The 20,687-nt window shown below is 46.9% G+C and overlaps 1 protein-coding gene across 4 annotated transcripts in view; it reads right to left on the minus strand.

Annotated features, from left to right (window-relative positions):
- Positions 1-17,849, minus strand: part of BLTP3A (bridge-like lipid transfer protein family member 3A) — a 36,227-nt gene extending 18,378 nt beyond the window's left edge. For 2 of the 4 annotated variants that reach the window (XM_074894055.1, XM_074894058.1), the window contains exons 1-6: positions 17,729-17,849; positions 3,314-3,476; positions 1,656-1,694; positions 1,096-1,187; positions 695-884; positions 108-248 (exon numbers count right to left, since the gene is read on the minus strand). In XM_074894055.1, the coding sequence (XP_074750156.1) occupies positions 108-248; positions 695-884; positions 1,096-1,187; positions 1,656-1,694; positions 3,314-3,476; positions 17,729-17,772 (669 nt within the window). In that variant the 5' untranslated portion in view covers positions 17,773-17,849. Of the gene's footprint in view, positions 1-107; positions 249-694; positions 885-1,095; positions 1,188-1,655; positions 1,695-1,831; positions 2,107-3,313; positions 3,477-16,513; positions 16,641-17,728 lie in introns of those variants that run through there. The other 2 variants (XM_074894057.1, XM_074894056.1) reach the window with 2 other exon arrangements.
- Between the last annotated feature and the right edge of the window lie 2,838 nt (positions 17,850-20,687).

Below are 20,687 nucleotides of genomic sequence, written 5' to 3' on the forward strand. Positions count from 1 at the left end.
ATTTATGAAGGAAAAGAACGGTTGCTGAGGAACGTGGGAGGAAATATGCATCATCACTGCACCAGGATACCAGACGGTATCCTGCAAAGTATGGAGGAGACTCTCACCCTTCTCTTGAGAGAGATCTGGATCCTTCCCTGGTTGGTTATGAGTCTCAGAGGAGTAGTAACAGGATCCTGATCGCCATTGTCAGTGGCATCTGCTTCTATCCGAAGTGTCTGCCAGGTGAGCTCTTTGAAAGTCAAAACCTACCCAGAAAAAAAAAGGAAAATGTTGAGTTTTTCAACAACTTCAAGGATGAAACTACACACTTAGAAGATGTGGAATGAAACAAGGCCACAGAAAAATCATTCAACACACTTTTCTTCTGTGATTCCCAGCACAAAAACTGAAATCAAGCCCCAGGTAACGTCTAACCCCATCTCTCACACTGAGTTTAAAACCAGACAAACCACAAGGACATTCAGAGCTTCTCCAGTTTCATTCTCTCAGATTAGAAGAGCCCAGAGAAAGCCCTGAACACAAGTCAGCTCTCAGTCACCCTGTTCCAGCAAACAGTAGGCAAGCTCACTGAAGCTCCCTTCCATCACCGTATGAGAACTCAGACAACGGCCCGATTACCCCAGAGGACTGGGGTAGCGCGAGTGCCGCTCTTCTGTGCTCGTTATGACAGGCAACATCATCAACTCCTCACCTCTCCTCTCTGTGGATCAGTAATGCGGGTGAGTCGCAAGTCACTCTGTTGCCAGTTTGGGTTGACACTGTAGCCTTGGAGCTGCCATAGCTCGAAAGAGGCATGAAAAGCCTTGGAGTGAATCTTGATGGTGATGGAATTGACCACAATAAACATCCCCTCCACGACCTTTTCGGCAAAGCCATATTCACTGCAAAGAGAAGAGCCCTCAAAGTCACCCCCTGTTACAGCAAAAGGCCCGGTAGAGGTAAGGTTATGTACAGAGAGACTCCAAGGTCTATAAGCCATATTAGAGGCACGTAAACCTGAGTGCAGAGAGGCCAGTGGTTAACCATCAAGAACAACAGCCACCCATACCCCAGTAGCAGGGCAGAAAGAAACCACAGGGCTCAGGGTCTGACCTTTGACCTGCAGCAAGAGCAATGGGAGACTGTCCGTTGGGTGGCCGAGGCTCTTCACATGTTCGCATCTCTACCTCCACTTTGTCCAGGTACTGCAAAGATAGAACATGGGAGCAATAAGTACAAGACCAAGACTCAAGCTCAGCCTAGCAGCCTTGGGTCTGAGACTCTAGAGCAGGGATAACCAAGCTCTGGAGTCTCCTGACTCTCCAAGAGTCTCATGTGTTAAAGCTCTCACACCATCAGTGCCAGGATTGTTGAGTAATCTGAATCCCCAGAAGTGGGGGGAAAACAAATAACAGGCACAAGGTTGCCCTGGACTTCACCAAGAGCTCAGCCCAGCTCCATCCTGCAGTGAAATGTGGGTCTCGTGGGAGGTCACTCATCGCCAAACAGGACTATTCTCAGAACTCCCCTTCCCCTGTGTGTCAAGGGCCTGGAGGATTTAGGTCAAAAAAATTTGAGCATGCACTTCAGTTTGCCTTTGCAGAATTTTTCTCAAGTAAGAGAGATTAAAAAGAGCAAGGAAGAAAAGGAATGAACAAGAGAGGAAACATTACCAGGCAGATTGGGTGTGTTTTCAGCTTTGTCCACTGGATCTGAAACAATAAAGTTGAGGTTACAAGAGTTATCTTCGCATTGGGAAGTTTGAGAAACTGCAGGAAACCATCTGAGCCCAAAGTTTGAGCCCCATTTCTCTGAGAAATGACCATGGTGACAATACATCATGTCTCACCATATCCAGGTCAGACAGGCTCACACAGACAAGTGAAAAGACATTCCAGCCACCAGACCTATAAATTCAGCTTAGCTTTTGGATCTCACATATCACCATGAGTAAGAGATATTCTGCAGGTCAAATTCCAATTTTTCACATTCCTTTATGGAGAATATTCTGGTCCTTAAAGGGTTTACAATTAATTGCTGCTGTTACTGGAAGTCAGATAACTCTTGAAGGCTGTGCACAAACCAAAAAGATCCATTTTATTTTCTTACAGCAACATTTATTCTGCAGTTTTCGTAGGAGGAAGAACAAATGTTTGTTACTAAATTAAGCAGATCTGCCTCTAAAAACAGAGCAGATCAGATGAGTAAGACAGGCTCATTTTTACTGTCACTTGGCAGAGTAGAACCATATTTCTTTTATAGCAAGTCTCTTCAATATACGAAAAACTTTTGCATTCATGTAATGCAACTATGGTTAGTACCAACTGAGATTAAACAATCTGGCATTTCATATCAACTGAAAAAAAAAAATCATTTTGCTCTAAAAAGCACAAGGAGGAAGAATTTTTGAAAGAGTCCAGTGTGCAAAAGTGCAAGTGCATGCACAAGTTCAGCAATTGTGCACGTGACTGGGTAACTGTGGGCATAGAGGCTGAGTGCAACTTTTCACAGGCACTACTCACGCATTTCTTACAAATTGCCTTTTCAACAATCAAGATTTAAAGTTCAATGTATTTTTACCATACCTCACAGCATAATTAGGCTTTCAAAGAACTACACTCCATTTCTCTCTGCTTCCTATTCCTGTTGGAGGTCTGTGTTTCTTCTTTAGCATTAAAAACAAGTCGGTGGGGATGAGAGAAGACACAGAAGACTCTTCCGCTACCAAAATAGCAGGGAAATGGGAGGGAATGACCAAACAGAGGCCTGTAAAATGCTGAGTGACATGGAGGTGATGAACAGGGAATGACTGTTCAGTATTTCTTCCAATAACATTACCAAGAGGTTATCTAGTACTAAAACTAGTACATGCAGGCTGGATACAAGCAAAACCAGCTGTAGTTAAGCTGTGAAGTTCTTTGCCATAGCACACCCTGCATGTGAAGTAAGTGGGTCCAGAAAGTGTCTGGGCAAATTCCTGGAAATTCATCAGTGGCTATTAACTACAAAGACCTCACTGCTGGCTTAACAAGTCACCTGAAGGGGAGGCAGGACCACAGCACTCTCCCTGTGCTGCTCTCAGCATCCCCTGCCATCTGCCGCCAGCTGCTATCGGGGCAGAGCGCTCGGCAAAGGCGGCCTTTGGTGAAACCTGCTGCGGCTCTCTCCTAGCATTCAACCGGCAAGTCTCACGCCTAAAGCACAGCGCTGGAGATGTGGGGATCAAATCACACCCTGATTCTTCAGCAGAAACTCCCAAGTGTCAAACAGAAGCTGCCCAAGGGAAGCCTCAGCGGCACCTGGGGACACGTGTGCAGCCTCCTCTGCTCACCCTGATAGATGCCTTGTTACAGTAGACGCGAGTGATGGCCAGCCAGGTGGGCAGCTCCAGCACATTCTGCAGCACCTCCTCATCCAGCTCCAGGTTCGTCAGCTGCCCCTGCCCTTTCAGCGTGCTCAGGTTGATTTTGTCTGGAGAGAGATTCTTGGTAAACCTACAAGAGAAGAAAGAGGAGACTCAAAAACAACCCCCAGCAGAGCTGCTGAGACTAGAGGAGCCTTTAAGAGAGCTATTTTAAGTATAAGAATCTGCTTGCTGTTTTGTTAAACCCCTTCTGACATTTTTAAACCCAGGGAATATTGGTTGCTCCAGAAAACAATGTCTACACTTTGACATTTGAAGGACTTTGTTTGGTTTTTGTTTTAAATCATATTGAAGTTTGAGAAACTGAAAATTCCTTCTAAAGCACTGGGAACCTGGAAACCAGCAAAACTGCTCTAGGACAAAACCAGAGCCAAACTGCAACAGGTCAGTTTTACTCCCCCCAGAAGTGCCATATCAGCAGCAAAAAGTTTAATTATCTAAATTCTTTTTGAAGTTTTTGACATGGGAGATTAGAAGATCATTAATAAATTATTTTTATGGCTGTCTCTTTAAACACCAGCCTTGCAATCCAGTCTGCTCCTCGGCTGCATGCTTGGACCTGCTGACCAAACTCCCCTCCCCAGTGACCAGCCCCAGCTCCCATCCTCCTCTCCTTTTGGCAACCAGCAGCTGCTGCTCTCTCTGGTTGCAATTCCTCCTCCCAAGGGCTTCTGTTGTTTCCACCTCCCTTGTATGCAGCCTGGTGTCTTCAGATCCCCTGCACGCCTGAGATTTAAATGCAATGGACGAAACAATTTCTGCAGGACTGCTCAAGAGCAGTGTATTCTGGTGTGGATCTGAAAAACCTCTGACTTCATTAAAACCACCATGGCCCCTAAGGAAGCAGAAGAGCCAGTTCAGAGGGCGGTAGCTCACGAGGGCTGTATTTGTGTCAGCAATACCTCGCTGGGACGGCTGCCTCCATCAGACAACCCTCCTGAGCCGGAGGGGCTGCCACCAAGGGAGCAAGGCAGCTTGCACTCCGCAGTCACAGGACTCAAAGTTGGAAGACTTCCTGCCAAACAACTTACCCACTACAGAAGCCAAGGCTTATTCTACACATTCCTCCATGCTAATGCCTAATTTTGTACAGTGGTCCAGAAAGCGGAAGAGAAAGAAAGACCCCATTGTCAGTGTAAGCAGGATTAGGCTCACGGTTAGTCACACGCTGCCGTCCTCTCTCCTTTCCCTGCACCAGCAGCCTGGGCTAGTTCTCTGTGAAACGCATAAAGGGCATCTTGAAAAAAGTCACTGCTAAAAGAGGGGAGGGAGGAGGAACCAGAGCAACACTGGCAGCTGATGTGGCCACCACAGGAGCACGAGGTGTAGCACAAAACTGGCTCAGGCGCCACAGCAGCTGCTGGTCAGTCAACCCCAGGCTTCCTGGGGTGAAAACGCCTTTCCAAAGTGAACATTTTGTTAGGAAAGAGTCTGACGGAAGGGGAAGAGCCACTGATGTCAACCCTACGCTACTGATGCGGCAACTCCTGGAAGAGGAGGGGAGCACAAACAGCTGTGAGTTTGCCTACTGCTGCTTTTTACCTTGATCCCTGCCACTGTTGAGTCTTCTGCTGCCACAGAAGCCTAAGTCAGACATTTACTGTGCCATGCTGCCACCTCCCTCCCCTGAGCCAAAGGTACACACTGACAGCTGATTAAAGACCATGTTTATAACACACCTGCCAGCATCTCAGGCTGACACATTCACTTTAAACTTGGTACCCGCTTTAACCAGAGGCCTCCTTCTTTAAACACACCCAGGAAAGCAGCCAAGTTCAACACTGCTCCTCAGCATCTGTACAAAGAAATAATACATTCCAGAGGGTGCTACAGCAGCTGCTCCACTGGTGGGGAGACGCAGGGATATGCTGAGTGTCTGTAAGATTTGCACTTTGTCCTCTTGTGAACACCCACAACCTCAGACACTGCTGAAAATTAGACCAAATACCTCCTGAGGCAATACACAAGCATCCTTGTCTTGCATTAGAGAACCAGCTCAGTTCCACTTGGGATTGGATACTAAGAATACAACAAATACAACCAGAACAGGTAGGTAATAAAAAGCCCTTGGCGCTGTTAAGCTCACAGGCTGCTGTGGGTAGCGATCAGTTTACAGGTGGGGAGAGACTGAGGCACAGAGCAGCTTTCTCACACTTGTAGAGCAAGGAACAAAACCCCGGTGTCCCAAATCCTCATCCCAGACTAAGCATGCTGACATGGGGAAGCTGCTTTCAGCTGCTAAAGCAGAAGAAAAATATAAGGACATGTCTAAAGCATTACTTCTATTTAGTGGGTATGTGTATCAAAAAAAAACCAGTAAGACAGTGAAAGGACGCTAAAGCTGTGAAACAGGACACTGGTGGAGAGAGTGGTATGAAACATGATCTAGCTAAAAACAAATAACTACTTGTAACCATCTGCAGGGAAAGGCTGCAGAGATCCTGCTCAACAGGTAAGAAAACCACCAAACTTTACAAAAGAATCCTTTTCATGAGACATCAAAATGTGCGGTTCCACCCGCAAAGGAGAGGTTACAGACCCCACCAATGATGGGACAACAGAAGCTGCAAGTTTTGTGAACAAAAACCCAAATGTGAAACCAATTCTTTTAAACCACACAGTCAAAATTCCTGAAGGAATGCCTATTGCCAAGTCCCCTGCTCTCAGCTGCTCCCCCTGTAAAGGAATCTGAGCTCTTCAAATGGAATAATCTTCACATTTAAGACATTGATACATGTAATGCATGTTAGATGGGGATTACAAGAGGAAAACAGATGAGGTGTGCCTGTGAACTTGGGACTTCTTAAATGCCAAATCTTCACTGCTTCTTGAAAGGAACTCCTTTGGTCACTGCCAGGGGAAGGAAAAAGCAGCGAGAGCAGACAATTTTAGATGTTTGTTGGCAGACTGGCTCCATTCATAGTCATCAACAGCAACGTATTTGGCAGCATGGATTGCTGGCTTAGAGAAAAGTGAATGAAAATGGTAGCTATTAGGAAAACTGACAGTGTGGGATATTTGCACTTTTTTTTTTCCCCCCAACTCTAACAGAAGGCACGTAGCGCTAAGCCAGTAAACTCAAAGGACAGCACTCCTTTTGAGCTTGCCAGGATTACCATGACAAAAGTCAAACCAGAAAACCTTTTTCTATCTTCTATGGAATTGTCGCTGCAGAGTCACAAGGGCATTTTGCATCTGCGCACACTTACACGAGCACGCATGCATCCACACTAACAATACCATGAGCAACATTTTGTCTCTGAAAGTGTCTGCCAGCCAGAAGCTGATCTGGTGCACAATAGCCAAATGGACCGTCACAGCCACCAGCATCCACAGAGAGCCTTCAAGTGACTAAAAAGGTCTGGCTGCATTCACAGTCAAGGCCATGGGAAGCTTGTAACAGCTACAGCTCTGGAAGTCCTGCTAGGCTGAGCCTCTCAGCCCAGTGGTTTGCAGAGAAGAATCTTCCCTAGAGTCTGTTTCTCACTGTTTCTTTCCATTTTAGACGACATTATCAACGATCGTAAGAAGCAGACAGATGCAGTCATTAACAGCACTACCCGAATTTCATAGACTGAAGGTCTTCTCCTAAGAAGCTAACAACACCCGGACAATTTAAACCTCAACGCCTTCTTGGTATTTGGCCTAAAAGAATGATGTCTGTTACAGAAACCCTCAGTTTTCCTCGGCAGTTTTTCAGATCATGATTTGATTTGGTCTGAAGCCTCATTTCAGATGGGAAAGGCACAGGAGTCTATTTGCTCAATCATCACCTTGATTACATATCAAAAACTGATGTCACTACTAAAATAATGACTACCCGATTCATCAGCTTGCATATCCAGAGGCCACAAACTCAGTGATTGCAAGAAGGAGTTTGGCCAAATCTGATTGCTGGCCCAAAGCCAGGCTATAATCATAAATAATAAATTTATGTTCACATTTGTAACTGTCTGGCCACACTGTCTCCAACCGAGCAACTACATAGACAGATAATGTCAGGAGAAGACGTCTGATATCATAAAACTTCTCTTCAGATCCATCTCTCTCATTGCCTTGCTGTCACGTGGTACAGGAACCCTCTCATCAGTAGCTTCGTATGCTCAAACTAGATTTTCTGCCTCAGCTTCTTCTGCAGTTCTTCAGTAATCATTGTCTATTGTGTGTAACCACTACCTACAGCTAAACACATTTATTTCTATTAATATCTTTGTTACTATGGTTATTATATGCAAGAACTAATTTAGCAGTACATCAGTGACCTTGATTTTTACTCAATGACAAGCATCATCTATTGGCAGAAGCAAGTAACTGTATGGCTGGCAATACTAGCTGCAGTTGCAGAGAGCAGATGGAAAAATACTCAAAACACAAATAAGCCAGGAAGGGGGTAACTTGTCAGCTGCAATCTGAAAACAGACAAGCAATATTAATGGCCCCAGGGAAACTGCTACAGACAAGGTTTTTGCCTTCATAAGGGTAACAGCAAGGGAAGAGGTGAAGATTTTCTGCTTTAATTTGTAACACAAATACATAATCTAACTATGGCAGAAGGACAGAAATGAGACACAGAAAAAACACCCCTATATTCTGGCCAATGCAGATTTGCTCCTTCCCCAAAATCTTTCCCAGAGTCTTCGGTTAGGTTTTAGACAGGCCATTTAATGGGATTTCCATCTTCCTTGGGAAGATCTTCTACAATCCAAAAATATCTGTGATAGGACATTTCCCTTCATATTAAACCTTCTTGTCCCAGGAGCCAAAGAGCATATTTACTCGGAAAAAACGGTTCATGACTAGTGAAAGAAAAGGTCAGTAACTTTCAAAGGAAGACTTTCAAGGAAGGCAGCAGTAGAACCTTTAACTGGAAGGTAGTGTCTGAGAATGAACTGAAAAATAATTTTGGAGGGAAATGAAACTGGGCAAGTGATCAAAACTTCTGTAAAAAGGGAAGAAATAGCTGCCTCGAAGACTCATAGGAAGAAGAAGCAAAAGCCCTTTCAGGAGGAAAAGCCATTTTGCTTACGCAAGCTTTTGGTGTAACTGTGGAACAATCTGTCTGGTGAGCACACACAGGACTACCCAAGATTGAGATTCAGAGTTGCAGACAAGGAAGAAGAACACACTGAATTAGCAGAAGACGAGACTAATTTATGCACAGTACAGATGGTATCTAGTACTAATCTAGTTGGTATCATACCAACTTAGTATAAAGCCATTTAGAATTCAATGGAATCTGATCAATACCAAACTAACCGATTGTTTAGAAGAGGGAAAGCACCACATCTTATTATTGAAAGTCACCTCCGTAACTCTAGCTCTACACAGCGCACAGTACTGGTGCACCCCAGATACACTGGTAGGCAATAATATTTTCCTTTGTGCACAAAGTGGTCCCAAAGCAATAAGCCTGATGACTTCGCCCTACTCAAGTTACACAACAAACTCTGTACATGTCACCATGTAACCTGGTAACAGCCTTTAGCACTACTGATAGGCTCCTTATCAGGGTAGGTTTAAGTGCATTGATGTGTCTGTATACACATGCCACAGGTGGCTTTAAATTATCAGCTTTCTGTTTTTCCAAGCTTCAACTACATTGAATAAAAGGCTGGACCACTCAACCACGCAGAGCCAAATGCAGTTTCACATGGGCCACAAAACATCGTTATGAGTAATCAGTTGTCTTGGCTCTAAGTTATCTATTGCAAGGTAAAAAGACTTAGAAATTCAATTCAAAGTTAAACTTGCAGAGGGGAAAAAAACCCCGTTTCCAAACAGATCGGGAATGAGACTGAACTATTACACAAAACACGAGTGTCAGCTCACTCCTCCCTGAAGCCTGCCTCCCCATGTACTCCCCACGTCCCTGAGGACACTTTCTTGTCCCAAATGTAAATTAACTTTAAACACTCTCAATACTAGAAAATTGCAAAGGCTCCAGTCTAGGTGAGCCTCTTGCACCACACCCACTGATAACTAATTTGGTACTAGGAGACGTGTAAAGCAAACCATAAACTAATCTGAAAGGAAGAAAGGCTGGGGTTTTGGCAGGGGTTGAACTCCACCTCACTGAGGAACTGTTTTGCTATTTCTAGTTCATCGGCTGGGAGCTCAGTAGAGTTTAAATGCCAGCTGCCCCATCCTCCGAAATCTGGAATGCAAACCCCTGTCAGCTGCCAGGGAATTTCCCAAGACTAAACCTCAAGCAAATAATAACACGCGAAACAAAACTAGGAAGAAACATGTAAGTGCACTAGTCAGAAGCCCCAGTGCTCAGATTTTAAGCAATTGTTTGCCCAGCAATCCAATCTGCATTTTTGTTTTCAACCTGCAGAAAATAACAGGTTACTACATAATTCAGACTCAAGCGAGCAGCTGCAGAGGAGGCAAGAGCTTAAGGAGTGTAGGAGAAATAAGATGAGGGGAGAAGAGTCACATTTAACAGCCCCTTTTCCTGACCCAGCAGCTGATGTGAGGATATATCCAGCCACATTTCCCTCCTGAGCTACTGAAGTGCAATTTATTTTTGCTGCAACGAGAGTCTATTTAGCATTCCAGAAATGGCACACACTTCTCTCTCGAGCCGAGTGGAAGTGGCTGAAAACACCTTGCATCGAGCAGCTGACACACACTTTGTAAAACTGACGATCTGGTTCTTCTGGTAAACTGCAGCATAGCAACTCTGATTTGAGAGATTACTCTGTGAAAGGAAAATGCCACGTCCTGTTACGTGCGCACTCTCTCCCCACTCCTGTCTTGAACAAAGGAGTGGTAGCTGTTTATTACTTTACTCCATAACGGCCTGGTGTTCAGTCTTTCCATCAAGAATTCCTCAACACTAATTTTAAAAAAGTAAAAAGGCCATCAAAATGTACTAATGAAATAAGACATTTCTGACGTATGACATTAAAGGGTTTGTATCCAACCTTAAATGCTTTGGTAGACACAGCATGTAAGAACTTAAGAGACAAAGTTATTACTGGTGGTTCAATGCTCAGTACCTCAGAAGCTCTGCCTGGCTGCCTGTAAAACAGCAGCCACTGCTGGGACGGAGACATGACAAAGCTTCTTTCTTATATAAACTGGCTCAGAGTTTCTTGCTACATACTGTTTCTACGCCATTCCCCAAACTACTTCTATTTGCCTGTGTTCCCAAGGCTATTTTCAGAGCAATGTACGAACTGGCTCGTTAGTATTATCTCTACTTAACCACTGGGGAAACTATGACACCAAGTGATTAAGCAACTTCCCCACAGCCACATGAAGCACCACACTGCCAACTGCCCTCCAGACCCGACCACACGTCCTGCCCAACACAGCACCACGGTAGGGGAGCTGCAGGCATCTGCCATCAGTCCCCAAACCCTCCCACCTTCTGAGACACGTGTCCTGCTGCTCTCAGCCACACGAAGATCAAGATGTATACAGGGAGGCTATCCACACCGGGGTTACCTGCTCTCTGTAACCTACTTGTGTTGCTCAAGCCCTCCTCAGCCATGCCAAAATGCATGCAAGCCCCTTGCAGGTGTGAGAACACCACCACATCCCTCCTCTGCTATTCTCTGCCGTTGTTTGTCCAAGTGCTGGCTGCAGGAGGGGGTTATTCTGGGCTTTAGCTACCAGATTTCTTCTTCAAGCCTTCAAGCTTTGGATTCCAACTTTTTTGGCACTTGGGCACCATAGAAACTATTACCTGGCTGAAGAGAATGCTGAAAAGCAGGAACAGAATACTCTGCAGATGGAGAAGTAATGGCTTTTTTATCATGAATTTTTAACTGCTAGCAGCTTTGTGGTTTCACATATTTCCCATAGCTGCAACAGTTACTTTAGGCAAATTATCGTCTTTAGCTGTAGAAGTTTCCCTGATCACTGAAGGAGGATATTAAGGCAGGTAAAGCCAAAACTGCAGTCTTGGTCTCAATTCTAGCAAAGAGACTCTGTCCCAGACAAAGGTTCTCCAGAGGTCCCTTCTACCTAAAACCACTCCACGATTCTGTAGCTTCATCAGGCCATTCCCAGATGCAATTTCCTTGCTTTCCTCCCTACCCACCATGCTCTTGAAATTTTTTCCAATTAGCTTTGAATCAAGGTCAGGAAACTGGGAGAAATCCGAAGGGTTAGGTGGTAAGCACACACCTTATACTGACGGTCGATCTTTCAGAGGGTTTCCAACACTTTTTACTCACTGAATGTACCATCACTTTGACTGTCACTGCAAGGGCACAGCTGCATCTCAGTGTTCAAGCACGCAGCGATGCTGCAAAACACTTGAGGACAAGTGAGAAATAAACAGATCAGAGAATTCAGACTATATTTTCTTATAGCAATTTCCAGTTTGCAGCATTTAGACAAGAAATCTAAGCACTGAGGGAGGAAAAAAGTGCTCTTTGGACTTAGGGAATTTCCCACCCCTCTGTATTGGGCAAACGACGTGTATCTCATAATGTGATCTGACCTTCTGCTCAGTGCAAGCCACAGAGCCCATCTCAACAATTCCTGAATGGCAGAGACCAAATCCCATTTTATTAGCTGAAGAACCACACTTCTGTCTCTTGTACCCATCTTTTCTGAGGAGAAGGATGGGTCCCCTCAGGATAACACATCTCACTTCTGTCATCCTGACTTCAGAGAGTCTAGTACCACCAAACAGCAGGATGACCATCAGCTGCAACAGCCCTTCTTTGTCCCGTCTTAGCCTGAGAGCATGTCTTTGATGGTGGGGGCGGATAGAGGGCAGGCAAGGAGATCACACACTTTCGAGCATGGAGGCACAAACAGCTCCAAGACTGACTGACAAGCTAATCCAGTAATGCTACAGAACAGGCAGGGCTCACAGGGCAGAGAGCAGTTCTGGGTCTTAGAGCCAGCCCTGAATTCACAGAATCACAGAATGGTTTGGGGTGGAAGAAACTTTACCACCTAGTCCACCCCCCTGCCACAGGCGGGGACACCTTCCACTAGCCCAGGTTGCCCAAAGCCCCGTCCAACCTGGCCTTGAACCCTTCCAGGGAGGGGGCAGCCACAGCTTCTCCAGGCAACCTGTGCCAGGGCCTCACCACCCTCACTGGAGAGAATTTCTTCCTTACATCTAATCTAAATCTTCCCTCTGACAGTTTAAAACCATTACCCCTCATCCTATCCCTTCACCCCTGATCAAGAGTCCCTCCCCGTCCTGGGAGGCTGCTCTAAGGTCTCTCCAGAGCCTTCTCTTCTCCAGCTGAACCCCCCCAACTCTCTCAGCCTGTCCTCACAGGGGGGTGCTCCAGCCCCCCGAGCATCTTCGTGACCTCCTCTGGACCCGCTTGAGCAGGTCCGTGTCCTTCTGATGTTGGTGCCCCCAGAGCTGGACACAGCACTGCAGGGCGGGGGGGTCTCACAAAAGTGGAGCAGAGGGGGAGAATCTCCCCCCCCTCGACCTGCTGGCCACACTTCTGATGCAGCCCAGGATACTTTGCGCGTGGTACAGAAGTAGCACAACTGCCTGGAAGGGGTGATACCAAATGCATTTTTAGGGCCAGGAAGATTCCGGGATTCTTACATCCAAGTTATGAAATACCAGCCCACACAAGCCTCTGCATTCCTAGCTCGGCACACTCTGTGACACCCACGTGTTCCGGACTGCTAAATCGATCTAGAAGAAACTAAAGATACATTATAGGTTTTCCTGATATTTTCACTTACGTACTAGCAGTGGTTTTATCCATTGCAAGGACTAGGTGCAATTGCCAGTGAAAGATGGGAGGAGTCAAGGCAATCTTGTCTGGAAAAAAGGGATACATGGCCTAAACCACTGGGAACTGAGAAGAAAGGCTCTAAGGTCCAGTACAACTTATGAGGAGTTACGTGATGCTGTTTGTTCTGGCTGTGCACTTGACCTACATCTATAATCATCAAAGTATTAAATCCTGCACATGCTACTCAACTGCTTTGTTTTCTAGAATTTTTTTAAAATTCTGTTTCTAAAGCCCATCTTATTCATCCAAAAACGTGGCTCCCATACTGTGCTGTGAAAGACAGTTCTGCCAACTTCTGCCATGTCTCGTCTTCCTCCGTGTGACATCGGGATGGAGAAGAAGTGACAACTGATGGTATGATCGATAAACCTGGCTGTGCAGCCTCGCACCTGCCAAAAGTAATTTGGTTTCAGCCTTCATTGGAAAGGTTGTACTGTCCAAAACATTGCCTGTCACTCAGCAACCTCCAAAACCCAGGAAAGGAGGAAACAAACCAACCAACAGAAGAAAAGGAAAGTATAAAATGACACAGAAAACCTTGCTACAAACACTGTCTTGCTCCCTTCCACAGTTCCCAGTCTTGCTCCACAGCAACACAGCACCTTGCAGATACTGTCCCAACCAACACAAGAAACAGCAGCTGAGATCCTACGTGTCTGGTAACCCTGTGTAATAGACTGGGAATAAAAGAGAGCAAAAACCCCAGTGGCACTCAAGCACTTCATAACTGCAGGAGTAAAAGGCCTCAGCACACATCAGGCCCTGTTTGCAAGCACAGCTCTAGCAAAGACAAAGCCCAGTATCGCCTGTATTTCTGTCGTGCACATTTGTTATCAACTGGCTCAAGCCCCACACTCTTCCCTCTATAAACAGGTCTCATTCCCCGTGCTGGTTTTTAATCTGTATTTTCTCAGCGTTAGTGCTGGTGTTACCTCAGCCAAGTTTTCTCTCTTATTTCTCCTCTGCTTCCTTCTCACCCTACTTTCAGAGATTCCTGAAGTTTCTCCTCAGCTGCAGTTCTCCAGGGCTCCTGTCAAAGCTAGAGACACTCGTGGTCTCCTTCCCCTGCATCCAAACCTGCTCCCAGAACCCCACCCCAGCTCCTCTGCTGACACAGCTTTTATTTCTTTCCAAGGCTTCTGACTCAGTGGCTCTTTCACATTGGCCCCTTGGAATTGGAGCAAGTAAAGCTATTATCTGATTATTTTCTCCACCTGTTATTTTTCTCTTCGAAACAGAAGGATCACATACTGCATTTCCTCTGGAAACCAGGCAATGTGAGCAATTGGATGGCCTATTACTCCACAAGCTCACACATTTCAACGTATGTAAAAAAAGAAAGTGTCACAAAGCAGTTGTCAGATGCAGCAGTGGATAAAAGCCTCCTTATAAAATTAAATAAAAATAGTTTTGGTAAGGATTTCCACTGCAGCACTGAGAACTCAAATCCCGAAGTGTTATATTAAGTTTGGCCTCCCACAGTTTCGCTGTTTACCAAATGGGGATAAATACCACCTTTATAATACTCTGAGATCAAGTATCTACTACAGCTGCACTGAGCACTGTTTAAAAAAAAATAAATAAATAAAAAGAGGCTACTTTCAAACAAAACCAGAAAGAGGTAAAGGCAAAGCACAGTTTTTGTTTTAAAGCAATAGATGTACTGCCATGAATAATTACAGGCCAGTAAACAAACACAACCAAAGTGCTGCTCTTGTTGTACAGCCTGGGAGGAGTTCAAGCCAGATTCAAGTTCAAACCAGATTCAAGCTCAAACCAGATTCAAGCTCAAACCAGATTCAAGCTCAAACCAGATTCAAGCTCAAACCAGATTCAAGCTCAAACCAGATTCAAGCTCAAACCAGATTCAAGCTCAAACCAGATTCAAGCTCAAACCAGATTCAAGCTCAAACACCCAGCAAGCAGCTGATGCTTCAGACAGCTCGTAGGGAGAGCGCTTTGTCCCAGCTATAACAATTTGATGTTCGGTTATAAACAACCTCCTGCGGAATCTGCCACCCCAGTACTGCAGCCATGTGCCAGTGGAGAAGAACCAAAAAGTGAAACCACCTAATCTGTTTTCTTTTCCAAGCTAAATATAGGACAAAAGAGTGAAAAGCACAGATGGTGAAAGCACTGCAAGGTTTTAGGCTCTTCTGCTCTAGGAATTTAAGCTGCTAAAGCACAACACAGGCTAAGCCTTCTAAAAGACATTCATAACACGGCTCTGTCACCGACGGCAAAGCCCAGCTTTACAGATCACCGCAAGTGACCACTGTCATCCTATTAGACATGTGATTCACTTAATCTGAACAGTTGGTGTGAAATAACTCTTTCATATTTCCCTGATCTTGCCGTCTCTTGTGACCTTTCCTTACAAATATCCAGATAGAAAAAGAACAAAAACACAACCTGTGCAGAAATGGCTTCGAATGAAGACATAAAAAGAGGAACAAGGAATTATTTCATATGCAAATCGAAAGCAGAAAATAAAGCCAGATTAATGATTCAGTAGCAAAATTCTCCTGGGCAAATGAGCATAGCTGAAAGACCCAAAGGGAGTGTGAAGCTGAGGTATTTAGAGGAAACAAAATGAGAATGGAAAATCCCAAATCATCTTTTTTATAGAACATTAAACCGTGTTCAAAGTGCATTTCTGCAAAACATCCACAATACTTATGCAAGAGAGGGGCAGGATCTGACCAACTACCCCAAATGAGTAAGTCCAGTTAGTAGGAAAACAGGTAGAGCGGCAGAATTTTGCGTGACTCCCTGGAACTGCACAAAGGAGACACGGGTGAACACCAACAACAGGCCTGATCAGAGCGGAAAACAGGGGCCCTCTGAGCAGGAACGTGTTGCAACAGTGCAGGGTAAGGGAGAGTGAAAAGCAAAATTAAGTAAAAGCACCAGCAAGAAAAGTGTACTTCTCTAAATAAAGAGAATTATCCGTAAGAACAACACAAGCACTCTTCCATCCTAGGAGGAGTGGTACCTAGGAATAAAACCCAGCTCTATTTCAGCCTCCATTAATAACTGCTCTCACCCACCTCCCCTTGTTATAAATACTTCAGTGCCTCCTGACAAGAAGGCTGAATCCGTAACGAGCGTGACATGCTGATTTGAGGTGGAATGAGACAGAAAGCTGGGAGATTTGTGATGTCAGGTCTAGCAGAAATTCATTTCAATGAGTGCACTGAACAGATCAAGCGGCAGGCTCTATTAGATTCCTTTTTGGTACAGTGCCTAGAAAGCTGGAGTATTGAGCAACTAGTGACTCAGAACTGCCGCAGACAGACACTTTATTGAGGAGACTGCTCGCTTAAAGTTTGTGGGGATTCTTCTGAGGCTCTGGAAACTCAGGACTTACTACCAGAGAAGTCTCAGAGCGCCAGGATTCGCAGGTCTTAACTCCTTGCTCCAGCATGGACACCACGTAAGCCCCTCGCTTTGGATCTGAGCTTCTCCACCAGTAAAAACGGAAAGGACTTGATCACCTGCAGCTCATAAAGCACAGGGAGGAAAAGCACTGTGCAACACTGTGCCTTCAGCAGAGACATGCTACCTTTGTATTTCATATTATTCCAATCTTGCAGCGACGCAGAGGGAGGACATGCCCATGGCCATCAGATAACACAAGAACCCCTAGCTCTCGTGCAGCTTTTTTTTTTTTTTTCTCTCCAAATAGCAGGGAAACTGAGGCACCACGATTTGCCCAAGGTCAACCCCCAAGTCAGCGACAGAGCCACAGCCGAAGCTGTACTCACTGACTCGCAGTCTTACACACCAGATGATGGCCTTCCTCAACTCACCTTTTAGTGCTTTTAATGAACTTCATTAAAAATGACACAACATCAACGAAAATGCCGACCAGGTGCCTGAGTGTGCACTAGGTCTATCAGGTATTACAGCATTCCTTCTTGCCCTCAGACTCGGTACCTTTTGCTGTTTATATTCTCCTCTCGTCTCTTGAACTTCTGTTCATGCTCACCTGCTCCCAGCCGAGCAGGAGCTGCTGTGGGAAGCGGCCCAGGCCTACAGCTCTCGCGAAGGGTCAGCAAACGCAGCCCCCCAGGAGCAGCTTTCCCTGCACCGAGGCGACACCGGCAGCGGCGGGAGCCAGGCCGGGCTGGAAACCTCCACCGCAGCTCCCGCACATCTCGGGGGTGGGGGGGAAGCACCAACCCGGGGGTCTGAGGGGCCTGACCCCCACACGGCGCAGCCCTCAGGGGAGGGCGGCTGGGCCCGCACCCCGGGGCCCTCAGATCCCCCCCGGGCCCCACAGCTCTAGGCCCTCAGACCTCCCTGGGCCCCACAGCTCCGAGCCCTCAAATCCCCCCCGGCCCTCAGCCGCCCCACAGCCCCGGGCGCTCAGACACCCCCCAGATCCCAAGACCACCCTCGGGCCCGGCAGCTCCACAGCGGGGCTGCCAGCCGCTCCCCGCGCCCCACGGCAGCCCCTCGGTGGCCGGGCCCTCACCCACCGCCCCGCCTCAGGCCCGGGCCCTCCCTCACCCGCAGCGCCCCCCCCCCCGGGGTGAGGATGAGGAGAAGGCGGAGGAAGGACCGGGCGCGGGTGCCTCACCGTGAGAGGTGCTTCAGGATCTGCTTCTTGATGATGCCGGCCATGCCGCGGGGCGGCGGGGCTCAGGGCCGCGGGCGGCGGGACCCCATCGCGGCGGCGCCGCCGCCTCCCGCCCCGCCCCAACGCCGCCTCCCGCCGGCCCCCGCGCGCCGCCACCGCCCCGCCGCGCCCCCTGGCGGCCCCCGCCCCGCTCCACGCGTGTGCGCGACCCCCGGGACACCCCTCCCCGAACAACCCCCCCAACAACTACACACACCCCCGGGACACCCCCCCCCGAACAACACCCCCAACAACTACCCCTCCCCGCCCCCGGACAACCCCCACCCGGGGACAGCTCTTAATTACCTGCTTTTGCCACTTATAAAAATGTCGATTATTAAAATGTTGATTATTCGCTTGGAGCTGCAGGTGAAAACCCACCCGACACAAAGCAGTTTAGTTCCACACCTCCTCCTCGTACAGCTCCTTCCTAAAAACACCCCAGGGCAGCCAAAAAATAAGTTGTTTTTTTTTAAAACAGGCGCTCACACTGCAAAAATAAAATGTCCAACATAAAACCAGCGAGGCTGCTCAGAAAATTAGGGATCTGGTGTAGTTGGGATCTGTCAGTGCTGGGTTAACGGTTGGACTAGATGATCTACAAGGTCCTTTCCAACCGAGATGATTCTGTGAAAACAAAAATCTTTGTTTCGGTTTCTGTCCGACTTGGTTTATGTTCGCATTGTGACTCTGAGGGAGGACAATGAATCGGAGCGTTTCACACGCTGGGGGGGGATTTCAGCTGGGATTACAAGGGAGCGTTTTACTTTCAAGGCCACGCTCGGCCAAGGGAGCCCCACATAAACAGCTCCACTGTTCTGCAAGCACAGGGCACCCTCGGCAGGGATCAGTCACGCCTTGAACAGCTCCACGACAGGAAAACACGTGCTTCGTGCTTCACCCAGTACAGAATCATCTCGGTTGGAAAGGACCTTGAAGATCATCTAGTCCAACCGTTAACCCAGCACTGACAGTTCCCAACCACACCAGATCCCTCAGTGCTATGTCAACCTGACTTCAACCCCTCCAGGGATGGGGACTCCCCCCCTGCCCTGGGCAGCCCATTCCAACGCCCAACAACCCCTTCTGCAAAGAAATCCTTCCTAAGAGCCAGTCTGACCCTGCCCTGGCGCAGCTTGAGGCCATTCCCTCTTGGCCTGGCGCTGGTTCCTTGGCTCAAGAGACTCATCCCCCCTCTCTGCACCCTCCTTTCAGGGAGTTGCAGAGGGCCATGAGGTCTCCCCTCAGCCTCCTCTTCTCCAGACTAAACCCCCCCAGTTCCCTCAGCCGCTCCCCATCAGACCTGTGCTCCAGACCCTGCACCAGCTCCGTTGCCCTTCTCTGGACACGCTCGAGTCATTCAATGGCCTTTTTGGAGTGAGGGGCCCAAAACTGAACCCAGTAATCGAGGTGCGGCCTCACCAGTGCCGAGCACAAGGGTGAGATCCCTTCCCTGTCCCTGCTGGCCACACTAGTGCTGATACAAGCCAGGATGCCATTGGCCTTCTTGGCCACCTACATTCTGCTTTAATCTGACAGTAGGTGGGGGAACTCAAGCAGGGTACAAGCCCTGAACTTTTATCAAAGCCCAGTGCTGATCATCACTAATTCCCAGCTCTTTTTTTTCCCCAGGAGAAAATCATTAATATGCACTGATGATGTGTTGTACATTTGATATAAAAACAATCCAGCTTCAACGCAAAGCTGAAAACCACTCAGATTATTGATCAGGGAGATGCATTCACCTTCCAAGATGTGCACTGGTACAACCATTTCAGCTCCTTGCCCTCCACACGGTGTCTGAGGCGGGAGATGACGCTGCACCATGACCCCTTCGCTGCCAGGCACAGGAACTCGAGAGCAGCAGGATCCCCCGCACCGGTGCTGCAGCACCTCAGCGCCAGTCCTGCCCCAGCACTGCAGACATCTTCCCCAGTATGGTTTATTGGAGAGACTTTTAACTCTTCCTCTAACTTTTGCCTCACCTGAATGTTTGTTGAACACGGCTATTAAATATTTGATGTCTCAACTACACATTTTTTCCAGGAGAGTGTTGAAAGCACACCACCTCCTAAAATATAATCTCTAAATGATTGGACTGTCCTGGCCCATGGCAGAGAGCCACTCAGAAAAGGAGCCCTCGCAGTTCTGCTAACCAAACGCTTTCTCGTAAGATGCAAATCACCCCCACGCTTTCTTATTATATGCAAATATGTCAAGAATGAGTTGGACAGCTCTGCAGTCTGAAACGGATGACAACCAACAGAGCAGCCGGTTATGCAAACAGAATAAATTCTTTTAATTCAATTGGAATTGTGCACCTGCACTACGTACGGCTCATCAAAAGCAAAATCCTTTCAATAAACTAAAAGTGCCTGGGATATGTCTTCAACAACACATCCCTTTACGCTCAGAAGGGCACTGAGCGTTAGTAACTACTGACTCAACTCCACTAACATAATTAAATGGGTCCACACAAACGCCTCAGTACCAATAGAAAAGCAGAAATATGTTTGGCAGCATGTACACAATTACTATAAGAAGTAATCTTTTAACAGCATCTCTTTGTTTCCCTCAGTGAAGAATCCAACATTTTATTAAATTCATTCTATTTTGTGCTAGTAAAGTCATTTAACATTGCAGTCTCCTCAGCTGGAGATATCACTGCAGCCTTTTCAGATGTCACGTCTTTTGGTTTTTATTAAAAACACACATACTTGTTTTGAAACAAGAATTCAAACTGCAGACTGTGATACATCTCCTGAGGGGTATGACATGAAAAAGAGAGACTACCTAAGGACTAAGGAGAAAAAAACACCCTGAAAAATTCTGTACAAGACAGGTAGAGAGGGAACAAAGAAAACTGACATCGTTCTGCCAGGCAGAAAAGCCACATACAGAGTGAGGCTCAGATTCTCCG

The sequence above is a fragment of the Strix uralensis genome, chromosome 24 (genome assembly GCF_047716275.1).
Source record: "Strix uralensis isolate ZFMK-TIS-50842 chromosome 24, bStrUra1, whole genome shotgun sequence".
NCBI classification, from domain to species: Eukaryota; Metazoa; Chordata; class Aves; order Strigiformes; family Strigidae; genus Strix; species Strix uralensis.